The sequence below is a fragment of the Mobula birostris genome, chromosome 15, assembly GCF_030028105.1.
Source record: "Mobula birostris isolate sMobBir1 chromosome 15, sMobBir1.hap1, whole genome shotgun sequence".
Taxonomy (NCBI): Eukaryota; Metazoa; Chordata; class Chondrichthyes; order Myliobatiformes; family Myliobatidae; genus Mobula; species Mobula birostris.
Window position 1 is genome coordinate 23,975,512 of NC_092384.1, and position 22,943 is coordinate 23,998,454.

Consider the following 22,943-nt stretch of genomic DNA (forward strand, 5'->3'; position numbering starts at 1 on the left):
GGCCGAGACCCTTCCTCAGGACTGGAGTGAAAAGGGGAAGACCCCAGAATAAACAAGGACGGGTAGGGGAAGACAGGCTAGCTAGAAGTTGATAGGTGATATTTGCTAGCTTTATCCAGATTAGACCTGACATCCAAATGACTATTTACTTTTATCCACAGGACTACCACAGGGGTCTGGTTTTTCACACAAAAAAGCAGGGAAGTACTTAAAAAAACTTCTGTACTCTGCAAGTAAAATTATAACGATGAACTAAGACACCTCAATACTGAAATGCAGTAATCTTCTATAATCCTAACTCCAAAAAGGGTAGTAATTACTGAAAATATGTTGCTTTGAAAAGATTCCCTTTCTTCTCCTTAAAGCAGCTCACAGAACCTGCTTAAAGATAAACAATATCTGCAGGATTTAAAACAGTCATACATATTCGAGAAAATTACAGCCAACAGACACCTTGGGAAGTTGAGTAAACAATGATACCAGAAATTTGAAAGCACACATTTCTCTTCCATTTCCATACTGACCACTTTGAAAAATATTAGAATAAGCAATAAGAATATGTATTGCAGGTTGTGCCCCTACAAAAATTGTGCACAATATACAACTGGATCAGTGTGTGAAAATGCTATAGATAACCTTTGTATTCACTATACAATAATAGCAATCCTACACCAACTTGCTCAAAATCTACCCTCTTCCCCACCCCCACCCCACGTTGGCAAATCAGACTTGCGTAATGAATGCCAAAGATATTCAATTAGGCATAATTTGGTACTTCAAAAATAACTGCTCCTGAAGTTGGAACCGCAGGACTGGTTCTTTCACAATTTACTTCTCTTCCTACCCTGTCCCCCACTTCCCTCCCCAGTGTTGAATGGCACCAATTTCCACACATTCTGATTTCACAAGAGAATTTAAGACTAACTCAAGAACTGGACTTTGTACGTCCCTGTTGACCACTACCTCCACCCTCTACCGAATGCAAAAGGTAGAGAATAAGAATGGTGCCCATACCTGCAAGCTTTTCAGCCAGACATCCCAGTACTGCAGTGGTGTTGCGATGTTTAGCTGGATTGCAGGCATCCCGTTTTGCTAGAGATGCACTTAAATTCAACATTTCTGATAGCTTCTGTAATGCATCCTAACAAAGGATAAAAATATTTGACATTGTTTTATTAATTTAAATAATTACAAATTGAACAATTTCCATGGAAAATTTTGCTGTTGCAAATGTACTCAATTTATTCAAAATCCCAATCTCCTCAAATACAAAACTTTGCCAAATTGGGACTTGTATATTATAATGGTATATTATATTATACCATTATAATATACAAAGGTATGCATTACTGGTAATGATTATGGTGTGCTATCTATTCTTAAGTTAGTCCAGTTTACGTTTATTTTATATCTTTTGCCCTTTTTTTCTGTTTACATTTTAATGTGCTAATCTTTAGGAAGTGGTATGCACTTTATAACATGTCTAGAAGGGTGCTATGGTAGCACAGCGGTTAGTGCTATGCTACTGTAGCTCAGGGCGTTCGGAGTTAAATTCCAGCGCCATTCTGTAAGGAGTCTCTGCATGCCCTTCCCATGGAATGCATGCATATTCCCTGGCTTCTCCTGTTTCTTCCCATAGCCCAAAGACATACCAGGTAGGTTAAATGGTCATTGTAATTTGTCCTGTGATTAGGTGTAGGGTTAAATCAGTGCTGTGGGGATCCTGAGGTGGCAAGGCTTGAAGGACCCGAAGGGACTACCCTATCGCTAACTAAAATAAATAAAATTAGTCAAGAGCTACTCACTTTGGTTGGCAGTGGACACTCATCAAGCAGTAATGTAATGACAGCTGGCCCCAGTGGATCTTCTAGAGGGATAACTCTAATCAGCGACTGCACTACTTCCAGCCAGCCTTCATCTGTCACCACAAAACAGAATGAACATTAAATTCAACTCACTGTAAGTCAATTAAATATGCATATTTTCAGAAAGTCTCATTTTCACTTTTAATGGTGTTGAGTCTGACTGTTTTGTCACTTGCTTTGCAGTTTAACAATTAATTATCTGCTTGTATTTTAAGTAGCCCCAGTGGTTCCAACCTATTTTATGACATAGACCAAGGGATCCATAGCCCCAAGGTTGGGAACCCCTGCTTTATATACATAACAGTTTAATATGCCTTTAATTGTTACACAGAGTATAACGCTGGAAAGCTCTGTATAAAGTGAATAATTGTTTATCTCATAGGTTAACTTTTTACTGCAGTATTGACCAAGTACTTTCTAATTGAATTATTATCCCTAGATTAGAATGGAATTTTCCTCATCTCTATGGGTATAAAATAGCTGTTTTGTGCTGGGTACCATATTCTTATCCTTGAATCTTGGCTTTCCCTGTCACTGTTGTTCAGTTTCCTCAGTTCTATCAACTCGTAACAAAACAATTGTGAAGCAACAAGTTGTGTGCCTCGTTCCTGACTTCTGAATAAACCTTGGATTTAAACACCAGATTCCAACAATGGTTTTATTTAGGCAACGCATGGAGGAAATCTATTTAATTACATATCCCAAAGCCTGGATTTTAAAAAAGAATTTTTCTTTTCAATTCAAATGAGTAGGAACACAAGATTCTTTTATGACCTATGGACATTGTTCAAATTACAGCATCAGCTAAATACACATTAGAATCCAATAGTTCTATCCATTTTAAAGCTGTGTGACCAACCACAATACAACTTACACCAATCACTGAATGGTAGCAATGCAATATGATGGATGCTGCTTTCCTATGTCAGCATTTCATATAGATGTGCTCAATGGTTGGGAGGGCTTTACCTGTGATGGACTGGGCCATATCCACTATTTTTTTGTCAGATTCAAGAGCATTGATGTTTCCAACCAAGCTGTAATGCAGCCAGTCAATACACTATCCACTATACATCTACAGAAACCTGTCAAATTTTTAGATGACATAACGAATCTTTGTAAATTCCAATGGAGTGGAGGCATTCCAATGCTTTCTATGTAAATGCAGGGTGCAGGACAGGTCCTCCAAAATAATAACACTGAGGACTTTAAAGTTAATGACCTTTTCCACCTCTAATCCTTCAATGAGGCCTGCCTCATAGACCTCTGGTTTCCTTCTGCTGAAATCAATAATCAGTGCCTTGATCTTGTTGACATTGAGCAACAGGTTGCTGTTGTCGCACCACTCAGGCAGATTTTCAATCTCCATCCTATATGCTGATTCAACACCACCTTTCATACAGCCTATAACAGTGATGTCATCAGCAAACTTGAGTATGGCATTGGAGCTGTGCATAGCAACACTGGCATTAAGTGTAAAGTGAGTAGAGCAGAAGGTAAGCACACAGCCTTTTGGTGTATCTGTGCTGATAGAGGTCATGGAGGAAATGCTTTTGCCAATTTGAACTGACTGGGGTCTGCAAGTGAGGAAATTGAGGATCCAATTGCACAAGGAGGAATTGAGGTGAAAGTCTTAGAGCTTATTGATCAGTTTTGAGAGAATGATGGCATTGAACACTGAGCTGTTGTCGACAAAGAGCATCCTAATGGATGCATTTTTGCTGTCCACATTTTCCAGGGTTGAGTGAAGGGCCATGAGATGGCATCTGCTGTAGACCTATTGCTCTATTAGGCAAATTGGAACGGATTCAAGTCACTTCTCAGGCAGGAGTTGATGTGTTCCATCACCAACCTCTCAAAATATTTCATCACTGTGGATGTAAGTGCTACCGGATGATAGCCACCGAGGTTACCATGTTACTTTCTTCTTCTTAGGCACTGGTATATGCGAAGTCTGCTTGAAACAGGCGGGTACCTCAGACTGCTGAAGCAAGAGGTTAAAGATCTCAGTGAAAACCTTGCCTGGGTCAGATGTCTTTCTTGGATTCACCCTCCAGAAGACTGCTCACACATCAGCCTCTGAGATTAAAACCCAGGATCATTGGGGGCTTTGGGAGTTCATGATGATTGCACCTTGTTTGATCAAAGCAAGCATAGAAGCTGTTGAGCTCAACTGCAAGTGAAGCCCTGTTGTTACCTACCAAAGGGTCTCGGCCCTAAACATCGACTGTACTCCCCCCTCCCCCCCCCCCCCCCCCACCACCACCACCACCACAACAGATGCTGCTTGGCCCACATTTTGTGTGTTGCTTTAGTAAAGTCTGTGACGTCCATGGAGTATTTATTCAAATCACAACTGAGTCCCTAAGCAAGGCCCAATCCACCAACTCTCAAAACAATCCTGTAGCTGCTCCTCTGTCTCCCATGACCACCTCTTTGTTGTCCTAATCTCTAGAGCTTTGCCCTTTAGCCTCTGCCTGTATGCAGGTAGAAGGACAGCCAAGAGATCCGATTTACTGAAATGCAGACTGGGCATGGAATGGTAGACATTCCTTATCTTAGTATAACAGTGGTCCAGTGTGTTGGGACCTCTAGTGCTACAGGTTATATGCTGGTGGGAATTGGGCAGGGTTTCCTTGAAACAAACCAGTTTGAAGTTCCTGTCATTTGAAATGCATTGGGATAGACTGTTTCTTGATTGGAGATGGCATCATGAGGAAGATAAAAGACAACAGGGGGAGAAAAAAGTGACTGTAGTTCTCAACTATGCAAATCTTATTAACAGCACAACCACTCTGATTGGACAATTGATCATGAGGTACAGTTGTAGGCCTGATTTAAGAGACTTTTTTAAAAAATATATCAAGTCCTATGCAGGTGCAATCTTTATTAATGGAAGAAAGATTTCTCAATGTCACTGCTCAATGAACATTATCTGATTGGAAACACTGCTACTTTTCTAATTAAGCAATACATATTTTAATTGTAAAATGTGCAATATGCAAATCAATTTAAACCACCTTCAGACATAAAACAAGATGAGCCCAACGGTTCTGTTAGTCACCAACCTACAAAACAGCTAGCCTACACAACACACACACACAAAATGCTGGAGGAACTCAGCAGGCCAGGCAGCATCTAGGAACAGTACAGTCAACGTTTCGGGCCGAGGGTTTCAACCCAAAACGTCGACTGTACTCTTTTCCTAAATGCTGCCTGGCCTGCAGAGTTCCTCCAGCATTTTGTGTGTGTTGTTCAGATTTCCAGCATCCGCAGGTTTTATCTTGTTCGTAGCTAGTCTACACATCTGGCCCATTTCGACCCATTAAACCAGATTAACACAACCAATACTCTACATCTCATTAGTACATACATAAACTCAGAACACCAGAATTGAAGAGATTCTGGGAATGACCAAGTCAGGGACACTTTTTTCTCAATGTCCTAAAGAAAATAAAAGCCAAGTAACATTGTGCATAAACCTGTTTGCCATTTGTACCAACAACAAAGGTCTTTTGCAAATGTTCACTGTTTATGAATGTCTGCGAGAATCTACACCACTGTTCAAACTGGTAATGTGCACTATAAAGATGCACAAGAATCTCCACTACAATTTATTAAACCCACACCACTTGTCAACGTGCTCTATTATGTCTATTAAATCCAAACAATTGCAGGTAGATTTTCACATGTGGCACAATTCTTTCAACCTTAAAATTAGATAGGAAAACCTTAAAATCAGATTTTGAACATCAATTTTATATGTTACTAGAACAGTGCACACTCCTATTTGTGATCACTGCTGTCATCCTACTTATCAATTAGAAGTTCAAAATTGAACATTTTGCTTGACGGCTTCTAAAGGAAAGCTCTAAAGAGGGAAGCTTAAAAATAAAAACCAATAAAACTTGGGCTGGCACAAGATTTTTAAGTTTTTTCCCCATTATTAGAAGTAGAATTCCAGTCAGCTTAGTCTTGCGTATCCTACACTGGCGATTATGGAACAGGTAAAAGCTTCCAAACCTAAATTGGCACTTGTCCTGACGAAGGGGCTCGGCCCAAAACGACCACTGTACCTCTTCCCAGAGATGCTGCCTGGCCTGCTGCGTTCACCAGCAACTTTTGTGTTTGTTGCCTGGCACTTGTCCTTCAGCTTGGTTAATTAATACTTAAAGCATATTACAGAAGCCTCAAATATTTGGTCATTATTTACTCCAACACTTGCAGTTCAAGTTTTAATTAACTGGACTACAGATAGACTGCATATGCTCAATGGTACAAACCATACGGTTAACAAATTAAAAAAGGCAAAAAAAGTAGCTCCAAATATTAGTGTCTAACCACTGCAATTAATGCAACTGTAAGCAAGTACGTATTTTATTTAGAAATACAGCACAGAATAGACCTTTCCAGCCCTACAAGCCTCACCACCCAGCCACCCATCTATTTAATACTCACCTAATCATAGGACAATTTACAATGTCCAATTAACCCACTAACCAGTTGTCATCTTTGGACTGCAGAAGGAAACTGGAGTACCCAGAAGAAACCCATGCAGTTCACAAGAGAACTTCTTATAGGCCAAAACCATAACTGAACCCTGAACTCCGGAACGTCCCGAGCTGTCAAAGCATCATGCTAACTGGTTTGATACCGTGGTGCCTACATTGTCAGGTATGAATTTTGATGTCAACTACCCATTCACAAAACAGTTTTCAATGTTTAAATGTGGGCAAGTGACAAACTACTCAGCTTGTGGAACTTACTACAGCTAGTTGAAGTAATGTCAAATCTCATGGAAAAATAATGTTCTAAACTTCCATCTTACAGATTTCTCCACAATATACATGGGAGTAATATAAAACTCAATTTATGATGCTATCAGAGCATCTTGAATGAGATATGAAGCTTAAATTATCTTTGAATACTTGCTCTTCTACTGCTAACATAAGAGCTACAAGTGATTGACACCTGGAAGCCTATCTGTTAATTCACACAGAAACCTGAAGTGTTGAGTTTAAACACTCAAAGTGAGTTTCAGATTAGATAATATAAGGAATGGACTAATAAAACTAGGTTCTCAGAATAAGGTCAATGGATTAATGAGAAGAACAGTAGTGGAGTGGGAGGCAAAAGCACACAATTTTCTCCTAGCAGAGAAAATCAAGTCTTTGGTACAGATTTACTATGTTGCAGAAGTGACACAAGTGAACCAACGATCTAAGTAGACAAGGTGAGGAGGTCCTGAAGAGAGGTTTTAGGGAGCTCCGTGGAGAGCTGAAAAAACAGGACCTCCAGGATAGTAAACTCTGAACTGCTACCTGTGCCATGCACCAGTAAGAGCAAGAATAGGATGATTTGTCAGATGAATGTGTGGATAAGGAACTGGTGCAGGGAACAGGGGCTCAGATTTATAGATCATTGGGATCTCCTCTGGGGAAAGTACCACCTGTACAAAGGGGGCAGGTTACACCTGAACCTGAGGGGGGCCAATATCCTTGTGGGCAGGTGAGCTACAGCTGCTCAGGAGGGTTTAAACTAATTTGGCAGGGGGGTGGGACCCTGAGTGATAGAACTGAGGAAGAGGTAGTTGGTTCACAAACGAGGCAGTGTGCAGTGAGACTCCCAGCAAGGTGAGGCTGGTAATAGGGCAAAATTGCAATCAACAGGATCAGCTGCAATGTAAAAGATGGACTAAATCAAAAGGGTGAATACAGGACTGAAGGTATTATATTTGAATGCACACAGTATACGGTGTTGGATACCACTGTTTTTTATATTACTTTTGATAAAATTTGTACTTAACAATCTCATGTATTTTTCACACTCACTGGCAGAAAGTGGTACAGGTGTCCCCCGCTTTTCAAACGTTCACTTTACGAAACCTCACTGTTATGAAAGACCTACATTAGTACCCTGTTTTTGCTTTCAGAAGGTGTTTTCACTGTTACGAAAAAAATTCAGTGCGCGATAAAAAAACAGCGTGCACCCCGAGCAGCCGCCCTCCCCGGATTCCGAACGGCATTCTCGCCAGCATTGCTTTAGCACGAGCCTGTGAGCAGTCGTTTGCAAGATGAGTTCTAAGGTATCAGAAAAGCCTGAAAGATCTCGTAAGGGTGTTACACTTAGCGTAAAACTAGACATAATTAAGCGTTTCGATCGTGGTGAACGAAGCAAGGACAAAGTGAGTTTGGCTTGTGGAAGCTGACGAAGATGATGTTGAAGAGGTTTTGGCATCCCATGACCAAGAACTGATAGATGAAGAGCTGATGCAATTGGAAGAGGAAAGGATAACAATCGAAACTGAATGAGTAATGATAACGTACGACTTTAATTTTGAAAGAGTATGTAGGTTTAGGGGATATTTGCAAGATTCTTTGAGTCCTTACAAAGAACTGTATGATAGAAAAATGCGCGAGGCTCAGCAGTCAAGCAAGCCTTCCATATCAGCCACAGCAGACGACGAACCTCGACCTTCGACATCGAGGCGGGCAGTCATAGGAGAAGATGAGCTGCCTGCTCTAATGGAAACAGACGACGAGATGACACCCCAGTGTCCCACCACCCCAACACCCAGGCTGCGGACAGATACTGTACTGATTCGCGGAGAATGCAGCGGTAGCCGGGAGGCACACAGCACATCTTTAAGAAAAACGCCGAAATAAACATGCTAATTAATTAGGTGCCGCCCCACACATAATTGGCCCAGATCAGAGGCGACGCAATCGGCAATGATCTGGGCCGACAATTATGTGTCGGGCGGCACGTAATTAATTAGCATGTTTATTTTGACTTTTTTCTTAAAGATGTGCTGTGTGTCTCCCGGCTACCGCTGCACCCCTGCATGCTTCGCGGCAATGTATCAGTTGGTGGCCCGAAGGGTGGGGACCACTGCACCACCCAACCTGCGACAACTCAGCCTAACACACCATCATCAGTGTGCTCTGCGCTGTCCCGATTCCGGTAAGTGATACTACACTGTACATACATTATTTCTACTTTATATCAGCTGTGTACTTTTATGTGTTATTTGGTATGACTTGGCAGTTTCATAGCTTAAAGGTTATTGGAGAGCGCTTGCGCCGTGTTTTTGCCAACAGCGCTTGCGTGAGATTTTCTGCTGACGGTGCTTGCGTGAGATTTTCGCTACGGAGAACAGTTCAGTAATGATTGTGGAAAAGTATTTCTACTTTATATACGCTGTGTATTTATCATATAATTCCTGCTTTTACTATATGTTACTGTTATTTTAGGTTTTGTGTGTTATTTGGCATGATTTGGTAGGTTATTTTTGGGTCTGCAAACGCTCACAAAATTTTCCCGTATAAATAAATGGTAATTGCTTCTTCGCTTTACGACATTTCGGCTTACGAACCGTTTCATAGGAACGCTCTACCTTCGGATGGTGGAGGAAACCTGTATGGCAGCTATATTAGTGGTTTATCGCCTCATTTTTCATTGGCTAAGTATTAACATATCACCCATGTGATGTAATTGTTTTTGTAGCCCCCCTTTACATTTTAGTTATGTAGTCTATTAACTAATTCATCTCCAAGGAATTTTCTTTATCCTATTATGAAAGTGATAAGATTTTTCAAAGTGCTTTTTTTAAAAATTCATTTCTTACACTCTTCAGCATTAATTCCCCTCTTAACAGTTTCTCAGCTCCTTATTTAGTTTGCTTAGTATTTGTATATTCGGCTGTACTCTAAAATCAACTGAAATCAAGACTGCTCACCATTTTTGACTCCCAAATGAACCCCAAGGATCAGAAATTAAACAAAGATCCAACAACGAAATAAGGTAGATGAACTTGTAGCAGTTACAGATTGCATGAATGATGTTATGGGCATCACTGAATCATGGCTGTAAGAAGATTATAGCTGGGAGCTTAATATACAAGGATACACATTGTATCTTATCAAAGGATATGGCAAGAAGGCAGGTGTACAGGGTTGAGTGGGATCCGGGATCAGCCATGATGGAAAGGCAGAGCAGACACGACGGGCTGAATGAGCTAATTCTGCTCCTATGTCTTATGGACAGGTAGGCAGGCAGAAGAAGAGGTATGGCCCTGCTGGTTAAAATAAAATCATTAAAAAGAGGTGACACAGGGTCGGAAGGTGTAAAATTGTTGCGGATAGAGTTAAGGAATTGCAAGGGTAAAAAGACCCTGATTGATGTTATAAATAGACCCTCAAACAGCAATAAGGATGTCATCTACAAATTACAATGGAATATAGAACATGGATGCCAAAACAGCATTGTTACAATAGTCATGGGGGATATTAATATGTAGGTAGATTGGGAAAATCAGGTTGGTGCTGGATTCCAAGAACAGGAATTTCTAGAATGCCTATGAGACGGCTTTTTTTGAGCAGCTTGTGGTTGAGACCACTAGGGGACCAGCTATTCTGGATTGGTTGTTGCGCAATGAACTGTAATTGATTAGAGAGCTTAAGGTAAAAGAACCCTTTGGGGTAAGTGATCATAATATGATTGAATTCACCCTGAAATTTGAGAAGGAGAAGCTAAAGTCAGATGTATCAGTATTACAGTGTAGTAAAGGGAATTACAGAAGCACAAGAGAGGAGTTGGCTACAACTAATTGGAAAAGAAAACTGGCAGGGATGACAGTAGAGCAGCAATGGCTGCAATTTCTGGAAGCAATTCAGAGAGCACAGGATATATACATCCCAAAGAGGAGGAAGTATTCTAAAGGCAAGATGACACAACCGTGGCTAACAAGAGAAGTCAAAGCCAACATAAAAACCAAAGAGAGGCTATATCATAGAGCAAAAATTAGTGGGAAGTTAGAGGATTGGGAAGCTTTTAAAAGCTAACAGAAGGCAACTAAAAAAGGGCAAGATGGAATATGAAAATAAGCCAGCCAATAATGTAAATTATAACATTAAATATGAAAGAGAATGCCAAAAGTTTCTTCAGATATCTGAAGTATAAAACAGAGGCGAGAGTGGATATCAGCCCCTGGAAATTGATGCTGAAGAGGTAATGATGGGCAAGGAAATAGTAGATAAACTGAGTAAGAATTTTGCATCAGTCTTCACCGTGGAAGACACTAGCAGTATGCCAGAAGTTTGAGAGTGTCAGGGAGCAGAAGTGTGTGAAGTTGTCATTTCTACAGAAAATGTGCTTGGGAAACTAAAAGGTCTGATGGTAGATAGGTCACCTGGACTAGATGGTGTACACTCCAGGGTTCTGAAGAAGGTGGCTAAAGAAATTGTGGAGGCATTAGCAATGATCATTCAAGAATCACTAGATTCTGGAATGGTTCCGGAAGACTGGAAAATCGCAAACGTCACTTCACTCTTCAAGGGCAAGAGGCAGAAGAAAGGAAATTATAGGCTAGTTAGTCTGACCTCAATGGTTGGGAAGATGTTGGAATCATTTGTTATGGATGTGGTTTTGGGGTACTTAGAGGCACATGATAAAATAGACCATAGTTATAGCATGGTTTCCTGAAGGGAAAAAAATTTGCCTGACAAATCTGCTGGAATTCTTTCGAAAAAATAACAAGCAGGTTAGACAAAGTAGAATCAGTGGAGGTTGAGTACTTGGATTTTCATAAGGCCTTTGACAAAATGTCACACATAAAGCTGCTTAACAAGTTAAGAGCCATAGTATTACAGGAAAGACACTCACATAGGTAAAGCAGTGGCTGATTGGCAGGAGGCAAAGAGTGGGAACAAAGGGAGGTTTTTCTGGTTGGCTGCTGGTGACTAGCGGTGTTCCACAAGCAACTGGGTAGGGACCAATTCTTTTTATGCTATATGTCAATGATATGGATGAATGAATTGATGGCTTTGTTGCCAAGTTTGCAGATGACACGAAAACAGGTGGGGGTCAAGTAGTTTTGAGGAAGTAGAGCAGCTACTGAAGGACTTAGACAAAACTGGAGAATGGGCAAAGAGATGGAATAGTGTTGGGAATTGCATGGCCCTGCAGTTTGGTAGAAGAAATGAAAGCATAAACTATTTTAAAAATCTGAGGTGCAAATGGACTAGGGGACTCCTTGTGCAGGATTCCCTAACGGTTAATTTGCAGGTTGAGTGTGTGGTGAGCAAGGCAAGGGTAATGTTAGCATTCATTTCAAAAGGACTAGAAATTAACAGCAAGAATGTAATGATGAGGCTTTGAAAAGCACTGGTGAGGCTTCACTTGGAGAAATTTGGGGTCCCTTAACTTCAAAAGAATGTGCTGACACTGGAGGGGGTTCAAAGGAGGTTCACAAAAATTATTCTAGGTTTAAACAGCTTGTCATATATAACTGCCTTTGAGGCTCTGGGGCTATACTCACTGGAATTCAAATGACTGAGGGGTGACCCAATTGAAACCTATTGAAAGTTGAAAGACCTCGATAGAGTGAATGTGGAGAGGATGTTTCCTATGGTGGGAGAGTCCAAGACCACAGGAGACAGCCTCAGAATAGGGGGGTGTCCTTTTAGAATGGATACGAGGAGGAATTTCTTAGGCAGAGAGTGGTGAATCTGTGGAATTCGTTGCCATAGGTGACTGGTTATATTTAAGGCAGAGGTTGATGGATTCTTGATTAGTCTGGGTATGAAGGGATACAGGAAGAAGACAGGAGATTGGAGCCGAGGGAGAAAATGAATCAGCCATGATGAAATGGCCAAGCAGGCTTGATGGGAAAGCAGCGTAATTCTGCTCCTGTATCTTGTGGTCTCATGGAAAAAAAACTGTAAACTCAGCTTATTTGAATTGTGTTGTTTCAGGAAGGAAACCATTTGTCCTGTGTGGTTTAAACTACTTTGGACTGCAATCTCAAGTCAGTGCAGTAGCCTCTTAATTATTGCCTCAAGTGGCATTGTATGTTATTCCATTTTATTTAAAACGCTATTCTAGCAATTCAAGACAACAAACCATAAATCAGGCAATACATACCTGATTTTTTTAAAGAAATGTTACAACTGCCTGGAAATGCCCTCATTTTTCAAAAATCAACCATCTAACCCAGAACAGGAGAAAGTTCCACCCAGCGCAGCAATGGGCCCGTTTCATTCATTTTAACCACTTGCACTTGTTTTTAACTCAATTTCACCAATAAGTAATCATCAAACCCAGAATCATTCCAGTTATCATGGCTTTGTATCATACAAACAATATTATCGAAATTACAAATTGTATGCAGCTCTACTGAAAGGAAGGCCTCTTACACTGAGCGTTAATTTTTTTTTAAAGTTTACAAATTTCCAGAGTAAAACAAACCCTACTTTCAGCACTAGAAGCATATATCATAAGATAAAGCCCCATGTTCTAAATTGGCAATGTGGGCCAAACATATTCTGTTAGACATATAAACACACGTATTTCAGTTCAAATCAATACATTTTTTTCTAAAAACATTTAAATTGGCTTAAACTTCATTCTCAAATAAATGCCCTTCCACACAAAATGGTTGAGAATATCAGTTGCATTGACATGGAGGCTAGATAATTGTGTGTGGAAATGAATATAAAAGTTAAAAATTGGAACGATCCAAGGATTTAAAAACACTCAACTGGTCTTTCTAAATTGTAAAATTTCATATAAATTAAAAATTCTACAATTTCAATCAATTATTTATAAACTCTGTTTTGCTATTATTTTTCAAAAAATTAATGCAATTTTTACTTCATAATTTTCAGGAAAAATCATAGCTTTATTATTACAAAGCTACTGAAGTGAGACTATAATCCGAAGAAAGAGGTGGGGTGTTTAAGAAATCTGAGAAATCAGTCAAATAATGTTTCTAAGGGAGGAAATGAAACCAATGACATACGCAGAGTCAGTGACAGATCCACGAACTTCAATTGGGTTCACAGCAATGAGTGCAGTTATTAGTGAGATGTCTTGTTTCAAAGCTTTATTTTGTACATTCTAAGCAATAAGTCACTGAATTAGTTATTTTATTTTCAACACAGTTTGTATTCAGTGATTGATTTAGTTCAGTTCAGAACTTACCTGTTTCTGCCATTTCATGCAAAGTGATCATTGAATATGGTGGCTCTTGATCACTAAAAGAAACAAAGAAATGGTTCAGCATACCGCACCAGAAGCCACAATCCCCAGATACTATCATTGCAACAGGAAGCCTGGAAGAAATCTTAACAAGAGTTCATGATTTTCTTTCAACTAAAAGGGGTGTACTGTATAACAATAAGTCATCTACAATTTATAGGTTTAAAAGTTTATTTGATCAAGTATGATTAACTGAACCAGTCTTTTCAGCGAGGCAATGATTATACTGGCTTTGCTTGAAATCATAAATATGCATTGGAAATCATAACTGCAACCTTCTCATCAGGGCTTGTACACCACCTTGGTTCATTACCCAACTCTGCTAATAGCCAGGCGACTCAGCAGTGAGAAGGCCACCTTTCATAAACAATACATGTCTGGGGTAAGTATGATTTTGGGTTCAACCAAACAGGAAAATTAGGATGTTACACTTAAGAACGTGGATTGTAGCAAATGCCATGTAAATACTGCCCATACACAGTTATCAGTAGCCCAAAAGTGACAGGTCACACACCAGTGTAAAATTGTAAAGTATATTTACCAAATTTTCAACTTTAATAACAGTTACAGAAAGAAAAATAAAAGGGCCTATTACAGTTAAACCAATCCAATGTGTACATAAACGTTGGAGCTCACTCTAGAGTAGATGGAGATGCATCTCTTTACTCAGGTGCTGGATCCACAGCCTGCATCCACCCACATTCTGAACTTCCCTCAAAGACCATCTCGAATGAACTGGCTCTCTCAGGAGCATTGGCCCTTCCTGCTTGAAGACATTCATCTGTACAAAGCACTTCTTGTAATGGGGACTCTCTTTCCAATGGCATTTTGCAGCATCTTCCCTAGTGCCCCGCTCTGCAGCTCCCACCAAAAAGACCCCAAACCAGACTACTGTTCTGCAGAAAACTCTTCCTCACAGCCCTCTAGAAACTTCTCTCACATCCCACAATCCTGATTGGCTGACACACTTTCCTAAGTTGACAACATGGCTCCTCATCTTTAGCTGAAGCCGAAACACCCTTTCCAACAGGACACATTGCTTTTTCAGAAATTGCTCAAAAAAAAACCTCACAGCATAGCAGTAGAAATCTTAACCGGAGCATTATATAACAAATACACTTGCACTTTATAGATAATCACAATTAAAATTGGTGTATTGCAATTTATGTGATGTAAATGGAAGCACAAAATGATCAGGAACTGAAACATTTAAGTATTATACTAGACCAAGGGTGGCAAAACTTCTTGGTAACCTTCTTGTGTCCAAATTAGCTACAGTCTTTTCAAAATTTCTATCACTTGCCATGGTAATTCTGAGCAGAGATCATCATTGATCAGTGAATTAGTAATAATTATGGATTTTAAGGAAAAAGGATGAGTCCTGTTGCTTAAGTGTATTCATTGTTTTATTATTAATAAAATTGTAACGAGATTGAATTAAATGAAATATTTTTAAGTGTTCAAAAATTAACATTAATCCTTTCAAAAGATTGGAAAAAAATAACAATTTCTAAATAATAGAGGGCAAGTAATTTCTAAAGTAAGTACCTGTTCCGCACAGCATAGTGGCCCAAAGGGCCTGTATTGTGCTGTAGTTTTTCTATGTTTCTACATAGTACTATTACAGCTCATAAAATAATAAATGTTAGAGTTAAGTAAGCTTTGTGGCATATTTGTAAAAGATTAAGGAAAAGAAAACAAACACTTTTTACTCAGTGAAACTTCTGTTGCTATACTAACAATGATAAATATTTTACATTCGGCTTGTATCTGGTTGTTTTGATTGCTATGCACATCATCTACATCATCTTAGCTGGCTCTAAGCCAGCGTGAGACATTTCCTCTGAAAACATCTCACTGCTATTGAGTTGTAAATGTTTCATTTAGCAGTGAAGGTAAATATTACCCATCTTTTTAAAATTTTGGGTGGGGCTTAAAGAATCGAGGGCAGCATGGCATAGTGTGTCAACAAAATTTTTGCGTGTGCCATTTTGGGCACGCTTATTATAGGCTCGCTACCCCTCACTACACCTTTCAAATCTCATTGTTCAGAAATATTTCCTACTTAATTACAAACAACTTGATGCTTTTTAATATACAGCGGTCCCCTGCTTTCCGAACCTTCGCTTTTACGAAAGACCTACATTAGTACCTGTTTTTGCTAACTGAAAGAGGATTTTCACTTTTACGAAAAAAGACGCCCACTTTAAACTTGTGTTTACCCCGAGAAAGACTACCATGACCATGAAGCCTTGCGCAGGCAGGTATGTGCGCATGCCTGTACGTGCTGATTTTTTTTTCAACATTTCGGTTTTGGCTCAATCTCCCTGATTCTGTTAAGTGAAATACACTGTACATACATTATTTATACATTATATAGGCTGTGTATTTATCATAGCATTCCTGCTTTTACTATTTGTTAGTGTTATTTTATGTTTTATGTGCTATTTGGTATGATTTGGTAGGTTATTCTTCGGGTCTGGGAACGCTCAAAAATTTTTCCCATGTAAATTAATGGTAATTTCTTCTTCACTTTACATCATTTTGGCTTATCAACGGTTTCATAGGAATGCTCTACCTTCGGATAGCGGGGGAAACCTGTATTTAATCATCTAAAGATAGGCCAAGCCTCATAACCCTGCCTATGAATCTATTCCCATTTAATTACATGAATCGTCCCTCTAATTTCAAGAATAAATACATCAGATTTCTCCTGTTGATCAATATTTAACAAGGTCTAAGATATACTTTATAACTTGAAAAGGAATCACCCTAGATTTACAAGTCATTACAGGTGTCCCCCACTTTTCGAACGTTCGCTTTACGAAACCTCACTGTTACGAAAGACCTACATTAGTACCCTGTTTTCGCTGACAGAAGGTGTTTTCACTGTTAGGAAAAAAATCAGCGCGCGAAAATATCAGCACGCGATAAAAGGCAGCGCACGCCCCAAGCAGCCGCTCTTCCCAGGATACGGAACGGCATTCCTTAAACACGTGCCTGTGAGCAGCCATTTGCAAGATGAGTTCTGAGGTATTGGAAAAGCCTGAAAGAGCTCGTAAGGGTGTTACACTTAGCGTAAAACTAGACATAATTAAGCATTTTGATTGTGGTGAACAAAGTAAGGACAAAGTGAGTTTGGCTCGTGGAAGTTGCCGAAGATGATATTGAAGAGGTTTTGGCATCCCATGACCAAAAACTGATAGATGAAGAGCTGATGCAATTGGAAGAGGAAAGGATAACAATTGAAACCGAATGCAGTAGCGCAACGAACGTGAAGCAACTGCGTGAGATTTTCGCTGCGATGATAAAGTACGACTTTAATTTTGAAAGGGTACGTAGGTTTAGGGGATATTTGCAAGATTCTTTGAGTCCTTACAAAGAACTGTATGACAGAAAAATGCACGAGGCTCAGCAGTCAAGCAAGCCTTCCACATCAGCCACAGCAGACGACGAACCTCGACCTTGGACATCGAGGCGGGCAGTCATAGGAGAAGATGAGCCGCCTGCTCTAATGGAAACAGACAACGAGATGACAGCCCAGTGTCCCACCACCCCAAACCCTAGGCCACGGATTGAAACTGATTCGTGGAGAATGCAGCGGTAGCCGGGAGGCACACAGCACATCTTTAAGAAAAAAGCCGAAATAAACATGCTAATTAATTAGGTGCCGCCCCACATGCATTTGTCGGCCCAGATCAGAAGCGATGCAATCGGCAATCCGCACTGATCTGGACCGACAATTACGTGTCGGGCGGCACATAATTAATGGACACCAAAATCATGCAGCAATGAAGGCCCACATAAAGTAGAGACTTTTAATTCAATTTCTAAAACATCAGCCTTTATTCAAAAGACTATACTAGATTTTTACATATCGCATGTAATTCATTTCTTCCCCCCTTCCTTTTCAACCAGACAAGGACATGACTTGATCATCACTATCTTCTGTGCACAGGGAAGGAGGCTAATCCTGACCACAGGTACTGCCCAAGTGGTTTGTATGTTCTGTGACCACAATGGCTTTCTCTGGATATTCAGGCTTCTTTATATCTCCCAAAGGAGTGCGGGTTAGTAGGTCGCTTGGCCACTATAAATTGCGACCATTGTGTGGATGAGTGTTAAATCCTGTGGGGGTGTGGGAGGGCAAGTGACAGAAGAGTGGGGAGAATAAAAAAAAGGATTAAACGTCGATTAATGTGAATGGGTGTTACGTGGTCAGTGTATATTTCTGTGCTGCATTACAATTATCAACACTGCAGATACTCAAAGTAGCAAAAGCACATTCAGAGTAGTTAATTTTCAGCAAACCACTGTTTAAATTATATGGAAAGACAAATCATCAGCTCAAGCCTAGTGCTTACTATAACACAACCAAATCTCCTCCATCAGGAGACTCATCTGCCGGGCAGAACTTTTTCGTACCTTCACCTCAAACACGAGGAACTCTGCAGATTCTGGAAATTCAAGCAACACACATCAAAGTTGCTGGTGAACGCAGCAGGCCAGGCAGCATCTCTAGGAAGAGGTACAGTTGACATTTCGGGCCGAGACCCTTCGTCAGGACTAACTGAAGGAAGAGCTAGTAAGAGATTTGAAAGTGGGAGGGGGAGGGGGAGGGGGAGATCCAAAATGATAGGACAAGACAGGAGGGGGAGGGATGGAGCCAAGAGCTGGACAGGTGATTGGCAAAGGGGATATGAGAGGATAATGGGACAGGAGGCCCAGGGAGAAAGAAAAGGGGGGGGGGAGGGTAAACCTAGAGAATGGGCAAGGGGTATAGTCAGAGGGACAGAGGACACTCTCTCTCCTTTTTCTCCTTCTGTCCCTCTGACTATACCCCTTGCCCATTCTCTGGGTTCCCCCCCCCTTTTCTTTCTCCCCGGACCTCCTGTCCCATGATCCCCTCATATCCCCTTTGCCAATCACCTGTCCAGCTCTTGGCTCCATCCCTCCCCCTCCTGTCTTCTCCTATAATTTTGGACCTCCCCCTCCCACTTTCAAATCTCTTACTAGCTCTTTCTTCAGTTAGTCCTGATGAAGGGTCTCGGCCCGAAATGTCGACGTACCGCTTCCTAGAGATGCTGCCTGGCCTGCTGCGTTCACCAGCAACTTTGATGTGTGTTCCCACCTTCACCTTCTCCTTTGATTCCTCCTACTTTCTACAAATCAAAGGAGTAGCCACAGGCACTCACATATCTTTTTGCTGGCTATATGTAATAGCCCTTGTTCCAGACCGACTCTGGCAACCCTCTCAGAATCTTCCTCCACTACATCGACAATTGTACTAGTGTTGCTTCTTGCACTTGTGCAGAACACATCAATTTAAAACATTTTTTTCCATCAAATTCCATCCTGTCTTCAAATTCAGCAACACCATTAGGTCACTTAGCTTCATTTTCTGAAATTTTACATCTTAGGAGACAAACTATCCACTAACATCCACTCGAATCCTATGGATTCTGACAGCTACCTTCCCAACCCGTCTTACGCGAGGATGTAAACCCCTTCACTCAGTCTCTGCTATATTTGTTCCTAAAATGGGATTTCCACTATTCACCTTCATTCGGAAAAGATGACACAACAGACTTTCCACATCATAAATCAGCGAATTTGTTATGTCTCCCCTCTCGCTGAGAAACAGGGACACCCCTTTTTCCCTTATTTGGGAGAAAGAGAGCCTGTGGTATGTCTAATTATCCGGTGAATGTGTAGTTTTTGGGGTACTGCAAGCCTGTGTCTTTATTGATGTTTTGCTGCACACTTGAGTGCTTGGTACTTAAAATTTTTTTTTGCTGGTGGGGTGGGTCACTGTCTTACTGCTGCTTGTGTGTGGAAGGGGGAGTGGGGGGGGCTTTGGGTTCTAACGTTTTAACTGTCACTCCTTGGGGAACTCCTCTGTTTTCATGGATGTCTGCAAAGAAAAAGAATTTCAGGATGTGTATGGTATACATTTCTCTGACATTAAATACACCCATTGAAACCTATTGCTCCACATATGCTCTATCCAAACCCACCCGTCCTGTGACAGAACAGATGGACCTCTCTAGTACTCAGTTTTCAGCCACAAGCCTCTGCATCCAGCACATCATCCTTTGCTATGTCTGCCAGCTCCAATGCTATCCCATCACACACATCATCTCACCACTTTCCAGAGACCATTCTCTCCATGACCTAATCATCTGTTTTCCTGCACCCCTCCCTGTGCTCTACCACCTTCTGTAACCTTGGTGCTGCACGTGTCCCTAGACCACCTGCCTCACAGGGAAGGCAGTGATTTATATGCACTTCCTCTAACCTCTCTAATGCATTCAGATTGCAATATGGCCTCTTCTACAATGGCAAGACTAAACAGACAAGACAACCATTTCAAGCATCTGCACTCTGTCTGCAACAGCCATCTTGAGCTTCCTATTGTATGTCCTTTCATACCCCATTCCTCTGCTGACCTGTCTGTCCTCAGCCTTCATTCTCACTGCCACAGTGAGATCAAATGCAAAACTAGAATGGCACTTTATATTCCACTGGGGTAGCTTAGAGTGGCATGGACATTGAATTTTCCAGCTTCAGGTAACAATACCTTCACATTTATTTCTCCACTCCCTGTACCTCTAGGATCCTTCTCCCTTTCTTAGCCTTTTCCATCCCTTCCTCACTATCCCACACACCCCCTCCCACAAATACGACCATGTGGACAGGAGCAGAATTATGACATTCAGCCCATTGAATTCCATCTGCCTATCGCCCATCCCTTATCTGGTTCCAACCAACTGCCGGCTCTACCATTCTTCTGTCTGCCTGACCCCATTTGCCTTTTATTTAAATGTTTCAATTGACTCAATATTCTCTGCTCTCCCACCCAGCATTTCTCCACCATCCCATCTCACCTGTTTCATCTATCTATCTTTTGGTTATCCACAGTCCAGATGAGGGTCTCAATCAGGAACGCTGACCATGTCTTTACATGCTGCTTAAGCTGCTGAGTTCTCCCAGCAGTTCATCCTTTGCTCCAGATCCCCGCACCAGAAGTCTCTATGTTTCCCTTCGCAAATCTATATTGTTCTGACAAACTGATGCCTCTGTATCTGAAATTATGCCCATTGCCATGACTTGTTTTTGGAGATTCTTTTGTATTATGCAAGAAAATCTTTCCAAAACATTTATTTCGATTTTTAATCTGCAGAACTGGGAAAATGTTTTCCTCTTGGAGCCCAATCTCTTCATCGTTTTTCAAATATTTCAGTTTTATACAGGTGTCCCCCGCTTTTCGAACATTCGCTTTAAGAAACCTCACTGTTATTGTGTTTTCACTGTTATGAAAAAAAAAGCAGCGCGCGCCCCGAGCAGCCGCTCTCCCCAGATTCGAAACGGCATTGCTTAAACACAAGCCTCCGAGCAGCCATTTGCAAGATGAGTTCTAAGGTATCAGAAAAGCCTGAAAGGGCTCATAAGGGTGTTACACTTACGGTAAAACTAGACATAATTAAGCGTTTTGATCATGGTGAACGAAGTAAGGACAATGTGAGTTTGGCTTGTGGAAGCTGACGAACATGATGTTGAAGAGGTTTTGGCATCCCATGACCAAGAACTGACAGATGAAGAGCTGATGCAATTGGAAGAAAAAAGGATAACAATCGAAACCGAATGAGTAATGATAAAGTACTACTTTAATTTTGAAAGGGTACATCGGTTTAGGGGATATTTGCAGGATGGTTTGAGTCCTTACAAAGAACTGTGTGATAGAAAAATGTGCAAGGCTCAGCAGTCAAGCAAGCAAGCAAGCCTTCCACATCAGCCACAGCAGACGACGAACCTCGACCTTCAACGTCGAGGCGGGCAGTCATAGGAGAAGATGAGCTGCCTGCTCTAATGGAAACAGACGACGAGATGACACCCCAATGTCCCACCACCCCAAACCCCAGGCCACGGACAGATACTGATCCGCGGAGAATGCAACGGCAGCCGGGAGGCACACAGCACATCTTTAAGAAAAAAGCCGAAATACACATGTTAACAACAGGAATTCTGCAGATGCTGGAAATTCAAGCAACACACATCAAAGTTGCTGGTGAACGCAGCAGGCCAGGCAGAATCTCTAGGAAGAGGTACAGTTGACGTTTCAGGCTGAGACCCTTCGTCAGGACTAGGGTCTCGGCCTGAAACGTCGACTGTACCTCTTCCTAGAGATGCTGCCTGGCCTGCTACGTTCACCAGTAACTTTGATGTGTGTTGAAATAACATGTTAATTAATTAGGTGCCGCCAACACATAATTGTCGGCCCAGATCAGAGACGACGCAGATTGGAAATCAGCACTGATCTGGCCCAACAATTATGTGCCGGGCGGCACCTAATTAATTAGTATGTTTATTTCGGCTTTTTTCTTAAAGATGTGCTGTGTGCCTCCCGGCTACTGCTGCATTCCTGCATGCTTCGCGGCAATGTATCGGTCGGTGGTCTGGAGGGTGGGGACCACCGCACCACCCAACTTGCGACGACTCAGTCTAACACAACATCATAATGTGCTCTGTGCTGTCTTCCCAATTCCAGTAAGTGATACTACACTGTACATACGTTATTTCTACTTTATATAGGCTGTGTATTTTTACATGTTATTTGGTATGATTTGGCAGCTTCATAGCTTAAAGGTTACTGGAGAGAGTGTTCTTGCCAACAGCCCTTGCGTGAGATTTTCTGCTGACAGCGCTTGCGTGAGATTTTCGCTACGGAGAACAGTTCAGTAATGATTGTGGAAAAGTATTTCTACTTTATATAGACTGTGTATTTATCATATCATTCCTGCTTTTACTATATGTTACCGTTATTTTAGGTTTTATATGTTATTTGGCATGATTTGGTAGGTTGGTTTTGGGTCTGCGAACGCTCACAAAATTTTCCCATATAAATAAATGGTAATTGCTTCTTCGCTTTACGACATTTTGGCTTACAAATAGTTTCATAGGAACGCTCTGCCTTCGGATGGCGGGGGAAACCTGTATCAAAATAGATTTAGAATTCATACAACTTTCAGATTTTCAACA

At 41.1% G+C, this 22,943-nt stretch overlaps 1 protein-coding gene across 2 annotated transcripts in view; it reads right to left on the reverse strand.

Annotated features, from left to right (window-relative positions):
- Positions 1-22,943, reverse strand: part of rspry1 (ring finger and SPRY domain containing 1) — a 69,693-nt gene that overhangs the window by 26,234 nt on the left and 20,516 nt on the right. The window contains exons 2-4 of one of the 2 annotated variants that reach the window (XM_072279453.1): positions 13,848-13,900; positions 1,806-1,918; positions 1,015-1,141 (exon numbers count right to left, since the gene is read on the reverse strand). In XM_072279453.1, coding sequence (XP_072135554.1) covers positions 1,015-1,141; positions 1,806-1,918; positions 13,848-13,900 — 293 coding nt within the window. The remainder of the gene's footprint in view (positions 1-1,014; positions 1,142-1,805; positions 1,919-13,847; positions 13,901-22,943) is intronic. The other variant, XM_072279454.1, reaches the window with a different exon arrangement.